We start from the raw sequence: 12,154 nt of genomic DNA, 5'->3' as shown, positions 1-12,154 counted from the left end.
GGTCTCACCACTGTCTTGTTCACCTTTCCTTTGATTCTTGCTGACACTCTTTTGTCACACATCACACCTGACACTTTCCTCCACCTGTTCCAACCTGCTTGCACGTCTCTTCACTTCTTTTCCACACTCTCCGTTGCTTTGGACTGTTGACCCTAGGTACTTAAAATCCTCCACCTTCTTCACCTCTACTCCCTGTAACCTCACCGTTCTACTTGAGTCCCTCTCATTTACACACTTTTACACACTTTCCTGGCATGAAACCATACTGCTGCTCACAAATGCTCACCTCTGACCTCAGCCTAGCCTCCACTAGTCTTTCCCATAACTTCATTGTGTGACTCATCAGCTTTATTCCTCTGTAGTTTCCACAACTCTGCACGTCTCCCTTGTTCTTAAAGATGGGCACCAGTACACTTCTCCTCCATTCCTCAGGCATCCTCTCACTCTCCAAGATCTTGTTCAGTAGCCCAGTCAAAAACTCTACTGCCACCTGTCCTAAACACTTCCATACCTCCACAGGTAACTGAGTTGTCTTTGGTAACTCAGCAACCAGCAACTCCATCCCAGTCCTTGATCACCCTAACCTGCTGCACATCCTTCCCATCTCTGTCTCTCTGCCTTGCCAACCTGTACAAATCCACCTCCCCCTCCTTAGAGTCCAACCTGTCATACAAATCCTCATATGCCCTTTGTTTGTCCTTTGCCACCTCTACCTTCACCTTACGCTGCATCTCCCTGTACTCCTGTCTGTTCTCTTCTGTCCTCTCAGTCCCACTTTTTCTTAGCTAAACGATTCCTCTTAACACACTCCTGAACTTCCTCATTCCACCACCAAGTCTCTTTATCTGCTTTCCTCTTTCCAGATGACACACCAAGTACCCAAGTAACCTGTCTCCCTGATCACTTTAGCTGTAGCTGTCCAGTCATCTGGAAGAACCTCCTGACCTCCCAGAGCCTGTTTCAGCTCCTCCCTGAAAGCCACACAACACTCTTCCTTTTTCAACTTCCACCACTTGGTCCTCTGCTCTGCCCTTGTCCTCTTCATCTTCCTCAGCTCCAGAGTCATCCTACACACCACCATCCTATGCTGTCTGGCTACACTCTCCCCAACCACTACTTTGCAGTCACTGACTCTTTCAGGTTGAAACGTCTGCACAAGATGTGATCAACTTGTGTGCTCCTGCCTCGACTCTTATATGTCACCCTATGCTCCTCCCTTTTCTGGAAAAATGTGTTCATTACAGCCATTTTCATCCTTTTTGTGAAGTCTACCATCATCTGTCCTTCTGCATTCCTGTCCTACATACCAAACTTACTCATCACTTCCTCGTCACCTCTGTTTCCCTCACCAACATGTCCGTTGAAGTCTGCCCCAATCGCCACTCTCTCACCACTTGGGATACCCTGGATCACCTCATCCATCTCCCTCCAGGATTTCTCCTTCTCTTCTAACTCACATCCTACCTGTGGGGCATAACCACTGACAACATTCAACATCACACCTTCAACTTCTAGCTTCAGACTCATCACCCTATGTTACACTCTCTTCACCTCCAGAACATTCCTAGCAAACTCCTCCTTCAGGATAACTCCTACTCCATTCCTCTTTCCATTCACACCATGATAAAACAGCTTGAACCCTGCTCCTAATCTATAGGCCTTGCTACCTTTCCACCTGGTCTCCTGAACACACAAGATATCCACCTTTCTTCTCTCCATCATATCAGCCAACTCTCTAGTTTTCCCTGACAAAGTCCCTACATTCAAAGTCCCTACTCTAAGTCCTACACTCCTGCTCTTCCTCTTCTCTCTTTGCCTATGAACACTCTTCGACCAACAGCAGTCCAATTTCCACTGGCACCCTGTAGTTCAACAGCACCAGTGGCGGTCGCTGTTAACCCGGGCCGCTACCGATCCGGTATGGAAGTCATATTTGTGAATCGCATGTTTGATTTGGCTTAAATTTTACGTCGGATGCCCATCCTGACACAACCCTCTGTATTTACCCGGACTTGGGACCAGCACATGAAGACACTGGATTGTGCCCCCCCCCCGTGGTTGCATTAGCTTATTTTCCCCCTAAAACGTCAAATTAAAAGACAGAAAACGCATAACGAACTCAAGAACGTAAATAACGCCAGGTGTGATTGTGGAATAGAAACTCCACAAATCAATTAAAATTAAAACACCCAAACATATAATAATAATAATAGTAAGTAATAGTAGGCCAGCTGGTTTACGCTGTGAATGCGTTCAGCTTAACAATGACTGAATACACTACAAATGTGTTATGAGCTTAGGTTTCTGTTTCCTGTCAGTCTTTTATTCTGGTTTTTGGTTTCCTGTGTTGGGTTTATGAGTTGCTGGTAACTTTACTTCTTAATTCATAGTTATCACCTGTGTTAATTAGTCTTTGGTTCTGTCAATATATAGGCTACCCCCTGTGTTTCTTTATTTGTCAGTGTTGAGTTATATTTATCACGACATATGTTTGAGAAGTATTTTCCGTTCATGCTAGTTTTTGTTTGTTTTGTGTCCGAAGTTTTGCCTGCCTGCCCGCCGAGTGGCGGAGATTTGTTGTATACTCTGTGCCTGAGCCCTGGACGGTGCAGGAGAAGTAAAACCTGCTTGTCTGCACTCTGGTCCTCCCTCTCCTCCTTCATTATCATACCACCACTTCATAAAATGTAGTGTAACTTGAAGTGCAGCAAAATAGCAGCGGTAAGATAAAAGGTAAGGACTGTGTGGTTCCAGGGCCAGCTTGGAGACAGAAGACACACCTTCACATCCACATCCTGTAGTTTATAGGATGTGAAGGTGTGTTTGGCCACACAGGTTGGCCTCTAACTCTCCAACTAGTTCCGTTTTTGTTTTCATAGTTGTTGGACTGATTCTGAATTTTGTACACGGATAGATGATTCAAAAGTGACTGCCAGGGTGCCTGGGTGGATTAATTCAAACGTGAGAGCCCCTGAGTTAGATTGTGAGCTGCAGCGGCGATGGAGGAGGAGGTGATGCCGCTTGAGGAGGAGCGCGCAGGTGGAGCAGCGAGAGAGGCGTCTCCGCCGCTCGGGTGCACAGCGCGTTGTTGTCATGGAGGAGCAAAGATGGCGGTCCTGGCCTACAGCCTGGGCAAACGCGAAATAAATCAGCATTTTACCATAAAAAATGCCAAGTTAATATCGCTGATAGTTGTCGCTTTACTCCTGTTGTTTCACACGGCTTCGCGGTTTTATGGAGGTAAGTCTTTCCGGTTATCAGACTCCTGATGCGGCCAGACACTTGACAGTAGCTAGTGCTAACGTTACCCAGCTAGCGTTAGCTGAGTGTGTCTGAGGACTTCTCCCTGCGGGTCGGGACGTGTTATCCCGTGTAGCTTTGAACACACGAGCTGTACGTGTAACTTAAAGCACGAGTGCATGGACTAAATTCACCAACACCTGCAGCATGAACGTAAATCGGTCTTCTCCCGCAGGCCAGCCGGATAAAGCTAGCACTGTTAGCCGTGTTTACATGCTGCTGACAGGGCATGCATTGGTTGCTGCTGGAGAAGAGCACAACAGGGTTTTTATCGTCGGGACTAAAAACGCTGTTTAGCACCAGTTGTTCAGTTAGTTCTCTTGTTTGTCAGAGACGTGAAGTTGTGTTAGCAGCTATCAAACTCTGCAGAGCTTTAGCGCTGATGTCTCAGGTTGTTAACAAGTTTGCATCGGCTGGTTGAGCAGACATGAACTTTAATTAGCTGCGTTTGGAAACGGCTGGGGTCACGGTTTGCTTGTCAAGGCTGACAATAACAGACGTGGCACCAGAAATGTCTTGCATCCACCTTCCCCTTCAGGTTGGGTTGGTTTGAGTGGGCACAGTTTGCTAAAAGGGATGGGAGCTCTGTGTACACACCGACAGCAGATGCTTGGCTGGGGATAACACTAAATGCCCACAGCTCTTTGCCAGCCTTCCCATCGTTCATGTTCGCCTCTTTCTAGGGATTGATTCAGTTGCAGATGGCCCTATTCATTTTCTACACAAATAAATAGCTGGAGAGGTTTATGGTTGAGCTAAATTGCTAATGGATTTATTTGTACTCTAGTCCCTGCATTGTGTCCTAGTCCTTTGACAGCAGTGAATGAAAAGCCGGGGTACTATTGAGACCAGCAGGTTTCAGTCATAGTCAGACTATGAATGAAAGCAAGTGAAAGTGTTTTTTTGTTTGGGGGTTACTGGTTGTTTCTTTGTCTTGCCTTCAGTAGGAGACTCTTGTGAATGGCTGCTGTCCAGAGGACGTTTTTTGGGGGAGAACGTATGGCAGCCATACGGCTGCATGATGCACAAATACAAAACCACGTGAGTCCCACTAACTGTGCAAAGTTACTGTATTTATAGTATTTTTAAAATAGAGCTGTAAGTGTTTTGTAGTAATGGATGTGGTGTGTGTGTGTGTGTGTGTGTGTGTGTGTGTGTGTGTGTGTGTGTGTGTGTCCTTGTTTGTCTACAAAGGCGGATGGGTAATTTATGAGATGAATGACTAATTGCTAAGATGACATGGGTGAATTATTTGTACAATGCACTGAACCACGCAACGCAATTGCTATCTACAACTCTCAATGTGTGGTGTCCAGATTCCTCACCGCCATTTTTATCTTACAGTGAAGCCAAAACCTGCCTTGCTGAAAAGCGAGTGGCCTTTGTTGGTGATTCGCGAATCAGGCAGCTGTTTTACTCCTTCATCAAAATCATTGACCCACAGCAAAGAGAAGATGGAAACAAGGTAATTGGAGACAGGACCAGGGGACCTCAGGTTTTTTGTCAGGAAATTGTTCAACAGAAGTAGCAAGAGGGGGCATGAGTGACATGAGTCACAACTTGGATAATGAAAAAAATCTTCATTTCAAGTTGCTTTCTAATGTAAAAATATCCCATTATACATATGAAGCCATTATATTCTGAGTGATCAAGATTTCACCTGAAAGCCTTGTTTGGAACCTGCAGAGGAGAAATGAGCTTTCTGTGTGAATCACAACTGCTTTGGAAGCGAGGCTGCTTGTGTTTTCATTGTACACTCTAAGTTGGTTATGACTGATTAAGGATTTGCAGCAAGCATTTCTGACTGTAAAAAGCCTAAATCACAACAGCTGAATCTGAAAATATTGCTCCATTTGTGATCATTGAATTGCTATTACCATCCTTCAGTTAAACCTTTAACATCAACTTATGACCTTAATGTGAGAAAAAATATGTAGATTTCAAAATGAGTAAATATGTTTAGCCCTGCAGACTCCGTGATATAAGTGGCCTTGAGAAACTGTGCTGGACCAAAAAATATCATCATGGGACAGAAAAACTGCAGCAGTGGAAGGCTTAACAATTATGCAGTAGTTGTACCTATTTCGGTCTGATCTCAGAAAAAGAGAAGCACAGTTTGCCTAACAGACTCTCTCTCTGTCTCCTTGTAATGTCTAAAGCACGAAGACATTTCCTTTGAAGACGACAGTTCCTCTGTTAATGTGGTGAGCTATTTCTAGAGGTGTTTTCATCTCCTGTTTTCATTCTGTAAAAACATTCTTGGATAAAAGCTACAAAACCTCTACATCCTTCTTTGCGTATAGGACTTTCTGTGGCACCCAGAGGCAAATAATTCAATGAAGGAGCGGTTGATATCATGGACACGTGTGAGTGCATATGCCTAAGTTCTGTTATTAGTATGTAGAGAGCATTGTAGTTTGGATTTACTTATCTAATTGTGAATTCTCTCATGTGTTGCAGGAAACATCAGCAAAGCCAGATGTTGTCATTCTTGGGGCTGCAACAGTAAGCTGTATAAATGAGTGCTTAGCAAAACTTGAACATTGAACTTATTTCACAATAAGCCAAAACAAAGTGTTGGCAATGTTATGTCAGGCTGTGTATCTGTTTACAACAGTGGTCCATCAAGTTGCACAGTGGCAGCACTGAGACCCTGCAGCAGTACAAAGTCAACCTGACAGCCATTGCTGTGCATCTGGAGAAGCTGGCTGACCCTGGAGAGGTCTACTGGGTGCTGCAAGGTAATCTCAGCTTTTAGTGGAAGACCCAGCAGGAGCTGGTAAACCATCTCTGCCTCTTCATCACAGTGATTAATCTACCATGTGATCACTGCATTCATGTCAAATGGAAATACCATTAGAAGGATGCATTGGTTCAAAGCATTCATATTCATTCACACATATCATTTTACATCACACCACAGATTTTTTTTTTTGTCTGGTTTTGTGTGTGATTATCTACAGTATGTTGTATTACTAACATGCAGGGTGAGTAATCATAAACCTTTATCACCTAAAATAGGTATTTTTAGGTGCTGCAGTGTGATCCTTAAATCACAATTTCTTCGGGTAACAAATTATAATGACTGGTTTTATTTAACACATACGATTGCAGAATTTCCTGAAAATTAATTTTCCATAAATGCATCTTCTCAACTAAGACTTTTTTTTCCACACTGTAAGAAATAACACAACACTTATGCCCTGCAGACCCAGTAAATGAGGAGATGTTGAGTGAGAACAGGAAGATGATCACTAACCAGCAGCTGGAGCTGTACAATGAAGCAGCAGCATACGTTCTTAACAGCAGCAAGCGCAATGGCAGATCCAAGGTCAAGCTTTTGGCTGCGTCCCGTCAGGCTGCACTGGAAACTATCACCCAGTCGGTTGATGGTTTGCATCTGCCTGAGGGCACCTTGAGTGTGGTAGGTGGGATTTCTTTCTTTTTTTTTTTTTAAATTTAAAATTATTTGTTGGCAAGATTAGATTTCCATTCTATTGTTCTAGTTAATAGTTCAGATTCAGTTGTTGTGGTTGTTCTATATTTAACCTAGAATACTTTCATCCTGTTCACCACCCACTATAATCCTGTTGTCAGGGATCCATGGTCCTCATGAATTCTGTTTGCAACAAGCTACTGCGGCCCATTGATGGCTCCTGCTGCCAAACATTACGACCCCCCAACTTCCTCCAAAAGCTGGCAGCCTGTTTCTTCCTTGGCTCGGCTCTGGTCTTCCTGGTCCTCCATATCCTTGGCAGCAACCGCCACCGCCGACCTGTGCCCCCTGATGTGGAGAGCCTAGAAGAGAAGAAGCCAGCAACTGCAACTACACCTCTGGGTCCAAAGGCGCCCTTCCAGGCTCTCTGCAGGATGGGTGTCATCATGGGCTATTTTTACCTTTGTGACAGAGCAGATGTGTTCATGAAAGAGCAGAAGTTCTACACACACTACACATTCTTCATCCCTCTTATTTATATATTTGTCCTGGGAGTGTTTTACAGTGAGAACAGTAAAGAGGTAAGTCCTGTTCAGTGCTGCATTTTATCAGTTTCATTCTGAGGTCCAGCACTTTCTCACTAGGTATTTAAAAGTGAATTTAATCTTCTGCACAGACCAAATTACTCAACCGAGAGCAAACAGATGAGTGGAAAGGCTGGATGCAGCTAGTCATCCTCATCTATCACATATCTGGTGCCAGTGCTGTGAGTCTTAAATGTCTTTTTTTTAATACATATGGGTGTAACGTGGTTGGAGGGAGTGCATTCTAGTATTTGATGTAAATGATTTTTCTTCTGTCTTTCAGTTCATTCCAGTGTACATGCATGTGCGTGTGCTGGTGGCAGCATACCTTTTTCAGACTGGTTATGGACACTTTTCATTTTTCTGGCTGAAAGGAGACTTTGGACTGTATAGAGTATGCCAGGTTAGGGTACAGTCAGTTATTTTTTAACCAAGATCTCACAATGACTTTTTATCAAAGTAGACTCTTTGTTTTTGCATGTTGCATCATACAGTTAGATTTGTATATATTGGGTCAATGATAAGATTTTTGCCATTTGGCCTTGGTACACTACTACGTTGATTTTGAAACACTCGTGAGTGAAGTAATTCAAGGGATTTAACAAAAATGTGGCATTTGTAATTACACCCATCAGAAGTGTCTGCAAGTTAGAGGTCATCGAGAGGCTGAAAAAACAAAATAAAACCATCCGAGATAGTAAAACAGTTTGGAAGATTCTTAATAAGAAAGAATTACATTAGTGCTATGGCATGGGCATGTATGGTTGCCAATAGAATCAGGTCACTGGTGGTTATGGATGACTTTTCTGTGGATAGAATGTATAGGTCTATATTCTCTGCCCAGATTCAGCCAGATGCTGCTTCATACTGCTGAGGGATAATGACCCAAAAAATACAGCAAAAGCAACCCAAGAGTCTCTCAAGGCAAAGAAATGGGATATTCTTCACTGGCCAAGTCAGTCACCTCGTCTCAGCCCCATAGAGCACGCTTCTCACCTACTGATGTTACATTTCAGAGTGATTGTGGTGGTGTACAGAGGCCAAATGGCAAATAACCTGTCATTATCCTAGTATGTACAAACCTAATTGTACACACATTACCCTGAAGTGTGAATAGTCCTTTTAATGTGTTTGTGCTTTGCCATGAAATCACACCATGGTATTGATTTAAAAACAGGGATTTTGGTTCACCAAGGGTTTTTATTTCAGGTTCTTTTCCGTCTGAACTTCCTGGTCTTGGTGCTGTGTATGGTAATGGACAGACCCTACCAGTTCTATTATTTTGTCCCATTGGTCACCTTTTGGTTTGTTGTTATCTACGCCACAATGGCCATGTGGCCTCAGATCCTTCAGAAGAAGGCCAACAGTAGGTGTCAGAAACCCTATGCGCTAGTCTTTGTGTTATATTAACAAGCATATATAATCAAGCACAATAAATGTGATGCTTGTCAATGTCCAATGTCTCTATTGTTTTCTGAACAGGTAGTGGCATATGGCATCTTGGGGTCCTGGCAAAATTGCTTGGGCTCCTGCTGTTCATCTGCTTCTTTGCCTTCTCACAGGTCAGTGAGTTTAAAAAAGTAATGTTTTTATTTTTAGTAATTTTTATTTCATGTGTAAAAGTATAAATGGTTCCATCATTAGTCTTTACACAGAGCATTTTGTAAGAAAATGTAACAAATACATTTTTTTTTTTTTTTTTTTTAGCCCAGTTGAAACAGAAAAGGATGAATATGCTTTAGATAATGAATATATAGTCAGTTAAATAAACTACACAGTTTGTCTGTTCCTACTTTAAAAAAAAAAAAGAAAAAAGTACTTAACTACAGTGTGGGATTATTTTCAGTCTTGAATTTGTGTACCTCCTTGTTTGAAATCAAGCTTATATAATATTCATGGTTTCTTGTTGTCACTCCAGGGTGTTTTTGTGAGTATCTTTTCCGTGTGGCCCATTTCCAAACTCTTTGAGCTGAACGGAAGCATCCATGAGTGGTGGTTTAGATGGAAGTTGGACCGATTTGTAAGTCAAATGTGTTTCACTCTAGATGCAAAAAAAAAAGTCTTTGAAATGTGATATGTGGCACAGGTGTACATCACTTTTTCAAAATGAGATCACTGTTTTCAAACTTGAAAAAGTTTTAATGTGATAATGTTTTGTTTTGTTTTTTCTTTTTGCAGGCAGTGATACATGGCATGCTATTTGCCTTCATTTATCTAGTGCTTCAGAAACGCCAGGTGCTGTCTGAGGGAAAAGGAGAAAATCTCTTCTCTGCCAAGATTTCCAACCTGCTCCTCTTCCTCTCTGTTGTCTTCTTCATTGTAAGACTTCACACTTCTCAGACCGTTTTTCTCACACTACTATATGGGTATACTTCACTCCTTAGATTGCTGGCATCATACCCTTTTTTCCAGTTGATACCTAATCTTACTGTTAATGAGCAAAATGCTGCATTGCAACAGCGGCTTAGAGTAGATGGGTTCCACAGGGAATGGAATCTACAAATATAAGTGCCACACCTGGGAATCATCTGATTTAAAACTTCTCAATGTGCTCCTCTTTGTAATGGGTAAGGTATGCATTATTTAACAAGAGCCCAGTAGAGTGACAATCTGTTCATCTCACATGTATGATGTCTATCAAGTGTTTTATATGTGCCACTGAGACAGCTTCCTGTTCTTTGTTGACTTCACTAAAGTAGCTGGGGAGTACGGTAGCTGCTTTAGTTAAGGCATAGTCAAACTTAAGTCAGTCACTTTGTTGTCTTTGTGGCATCTGAAGATTGTAAGCAGTTTCCCAACTTCTCCTTTTCTTATCACTCTAGACTTACTCAATATGGGCCAGCAGCTGCAAAACCAAAACAGAATGCAATGAGATGCATCCTTACATTTCTGTGGTTCAGGTACAGTATTTATCACCTCATTTCTATTTCTCCTCCTTTAACTTTTGGTCTCTGTATTTCATGCTATCGCACCATGTGGTGTTTTACACCATGGTCTTCCCAGCATCAGTTTGGTATAACTTGAACTGGAAACTTTTGTTAATGTCAACATCACATAGTTGTGCTTCCTTTTTTATTTGTCTTGAGAAGTCATTTCACATTTTTCACTGCTCATTTGACTTAGCACTCTAACCATAGTGGTTTTGATGACAGCCACAACCTCAGGGACTAAGCATCCCATAATAAGCCCCCTTCAAGCTTGACTCTCAGAAATGTCTTTTGTTCCTCCTTTCCACAGATTTTGGCATTCATTCTAATCAGAAACATTCCTGGCTACGCCCGCTCTATATATAGCTCATTCTTTGCATGGTTTGGAAAGATCTCCTTGGAGGTGAGACACACCTGGCAGTAAAGTTACAATGATGTAATAAAATGTTTTTAATGTAGCCTAACCTAGAATAAGGTAACAGTAATAAACTGTGTAAGCAGCAACAGTAAAATACCCAGAATAAACATTTGATTTCAAATAATGATCAAAAACTATGAGCATGTACGTGATGATCTGTAGCTCACATACTGCATTACCTATTACTAAATCTGCTTTTTGCTGCCCTCAGCTGTTCATATGTCAGTACCACATTTGGCTGGCTGCAGATACCAAGGGAATTTTGGTCCTAATTCCCGGAAATCCTTCACTCAACATAATGGTCAGCACCTTTATTTTTGTGTGTGTGGCCCATGAGATCTCCCTCATCACCAATGACCTGGCCCAGGTGGTCATTCCCAAAGACAGCATGGCCCTGCTGAAGAGACTGGGGGCCTTGGGGCTCATCAGTCTGGTTGTACTGGTGCTGGCCAGGGCCAGTCAGCCCACACCTGGTGCCTGATGGACACCTCTTGATTGTGGGCACAGCAGACTTGCCAGACCCCCATGGAAGTGAGTTACAAATCCAACGCAGTAGCAGGCCCAGTTTCAAGCTACTGGTGGCCAGAGGAGATAACCTCATTAGTGCTGAATTACAATGAAGAGCCCATGGGAAAAAAGTGTCTCACAACTGCCATGTTTGAGCAGTCTACTCTGAGTGCTATGAAAGTCACACACTGAAGAGAACAACACCTATAAAAGAAGGAATAACTCATTTCAAAGCAAAGTACAAATTACACGAAAGAAATAAAAGAACAAAACTCCTTAACGATATACATCATCTGGATTCACTACAAGAACAAAGAAATTTGGAGTTTTTATTTAAAGCAAAAGAGGTTGTTGCCTTTAAAGACCTCATGCTTACTGTGTGAATTTTTGCAGCAGTGCTTCTAGTCAGCCAAGTTTTTGTTGCATAAAGTACTTCCTGTGATTACTCCACTCTAGAAGGGATTACTAGGCACACGCTCCGTCCACATGGCCATGGCAGCTGAAGGTATTTTCACTCAGGTGGATCCATAACCCACATATTCAGATATCTACTCTTTTACAATAAAATGTTCGATTCTGCTGCATTTTATTATCAACATTACATTGGACAGTATTCCTGGTGATTTTAAAAATAGCATTAGATATCTAAATATGCAAAATATGGACCAACAACTGGTTTGGGTGATCAAAAAACTCAGCTCGAAAAGAAAACAAACATTGGGAGTGCAATTGTTAAAATGGTGGACTATCCCTCAACATGTTTTTGCTAATGTTTCGAGTAATTTTAGACATGTTTGCCTTGTGCTGAAAGGCACTGTGGTCACCTGCTGTAGCTTTGAAATTCTGTGATATGTACAGTATTTAATGATTTAAATTAAGCTTATATTTTATACTTTTTTTTTTTTTTTTTTTGGCTTTGTTTATTTGTACTTTGCGCCCATGACTGCTATTGGTGAATTATTGAATTGTTTTTATACTCATC

The 12,154-nt window shown here is 42.1% G+C and overlaps 1 protein-coding gene across 2 annotated transcripts; it reads left to right on the top strand.

Moving 5' to 3' along the window:
* The first annotated feature begins 2,847 nt into the window (after window positions 1-2,847).
* casd1 (CAS1 domain sialic acid O acetyltransferase 1) lies at window positions 2,848-11,666 on the top strand. 2 transcript variants are annotated; one of them, XM_026300088.1, is made up of 18 exons: window positions 2,848-3,240; window positions 4,248-4,341; window positions 4,645-4,765; window positions 5,460-5,504; window positions 5,604-5,666; window positions 5,761-5,805; window positions 5,918-6,041; window positions 6,510-6,724; window positions 6,898-7,317; window positions 7,413-7,502; window positions 7,604-7,723; window positions 8,530-8,686; window positions 8,803-8,882; window positions 9,239-9,340; window positions 9,499-9,639; window positions 10,143-10,220; window positions 10,558-10,650; window positions 10,877-11,666. In XM_026300088.1, exons 1-18 carry the CDS (start codon window positions 3,000-3,002, stop codon window positions 11,144-11,146), a joined length of 2,499 nt encoding a protein of 832 aa, XP_026155873.1. In that variant the 5' UTR covers window positions 2,848-2,999; the 3' UTR covers window positions 11,147-11,666. The 2 variants fall into 2 exon arrangements, with proteins under 2 accessions (XP_026155873.1, XP_026155872.1); XM_026300087.1 differs by having other exon boundaries at window positions 4,245-4,341.
* The last annotated feature ends 488 nt before the right edge of the window (window positions 11,667-12,154 follow it).

Source organism: Mastacembelus armatus, chromosome 11 (assembly GCF_900324485.2).
Source record: "Mastacembelus armatus chromosome 11, fMasArm1.2, whole genome shotgun sequence".
Taxonomy (NCBI): domain Eukaryota; kingdom Metazoa; phylum Chordata; class Actinopteri; order Synbranchiformes; family Mastacembelidae; genus Mastacembelus; species Mastacembelus armatus.
This window is presented reverse-complemented; position numbering and strand designations above follow the sequence as displayed.

Excerpts from the sequence above, each read along its gene's own strand:
- casd1 (XM_026300087.1), top strand. The coding sequence starts at position 3,000 with ATGGAGGAGGAGGTGATGCCGCTTGAGGAGGAGCGCGCAGGTGGAGCA. Across the intron at positions 5,505-5,603 it reads ACAGTTCCTCTGTTAATGTG|GACTTTCTGTGGCACCCAGA; the intron begins GTGAGCTATTTC and ends CTTTGCGTATAG. Across the intron at positions 10,221-10,557 it reads CTTACATTTCTGTGGTTCAG|ATTTTGGCATTCATTCTAAT; the intron begins GTACAGTATTTA and ends TCCTTTCCACAG.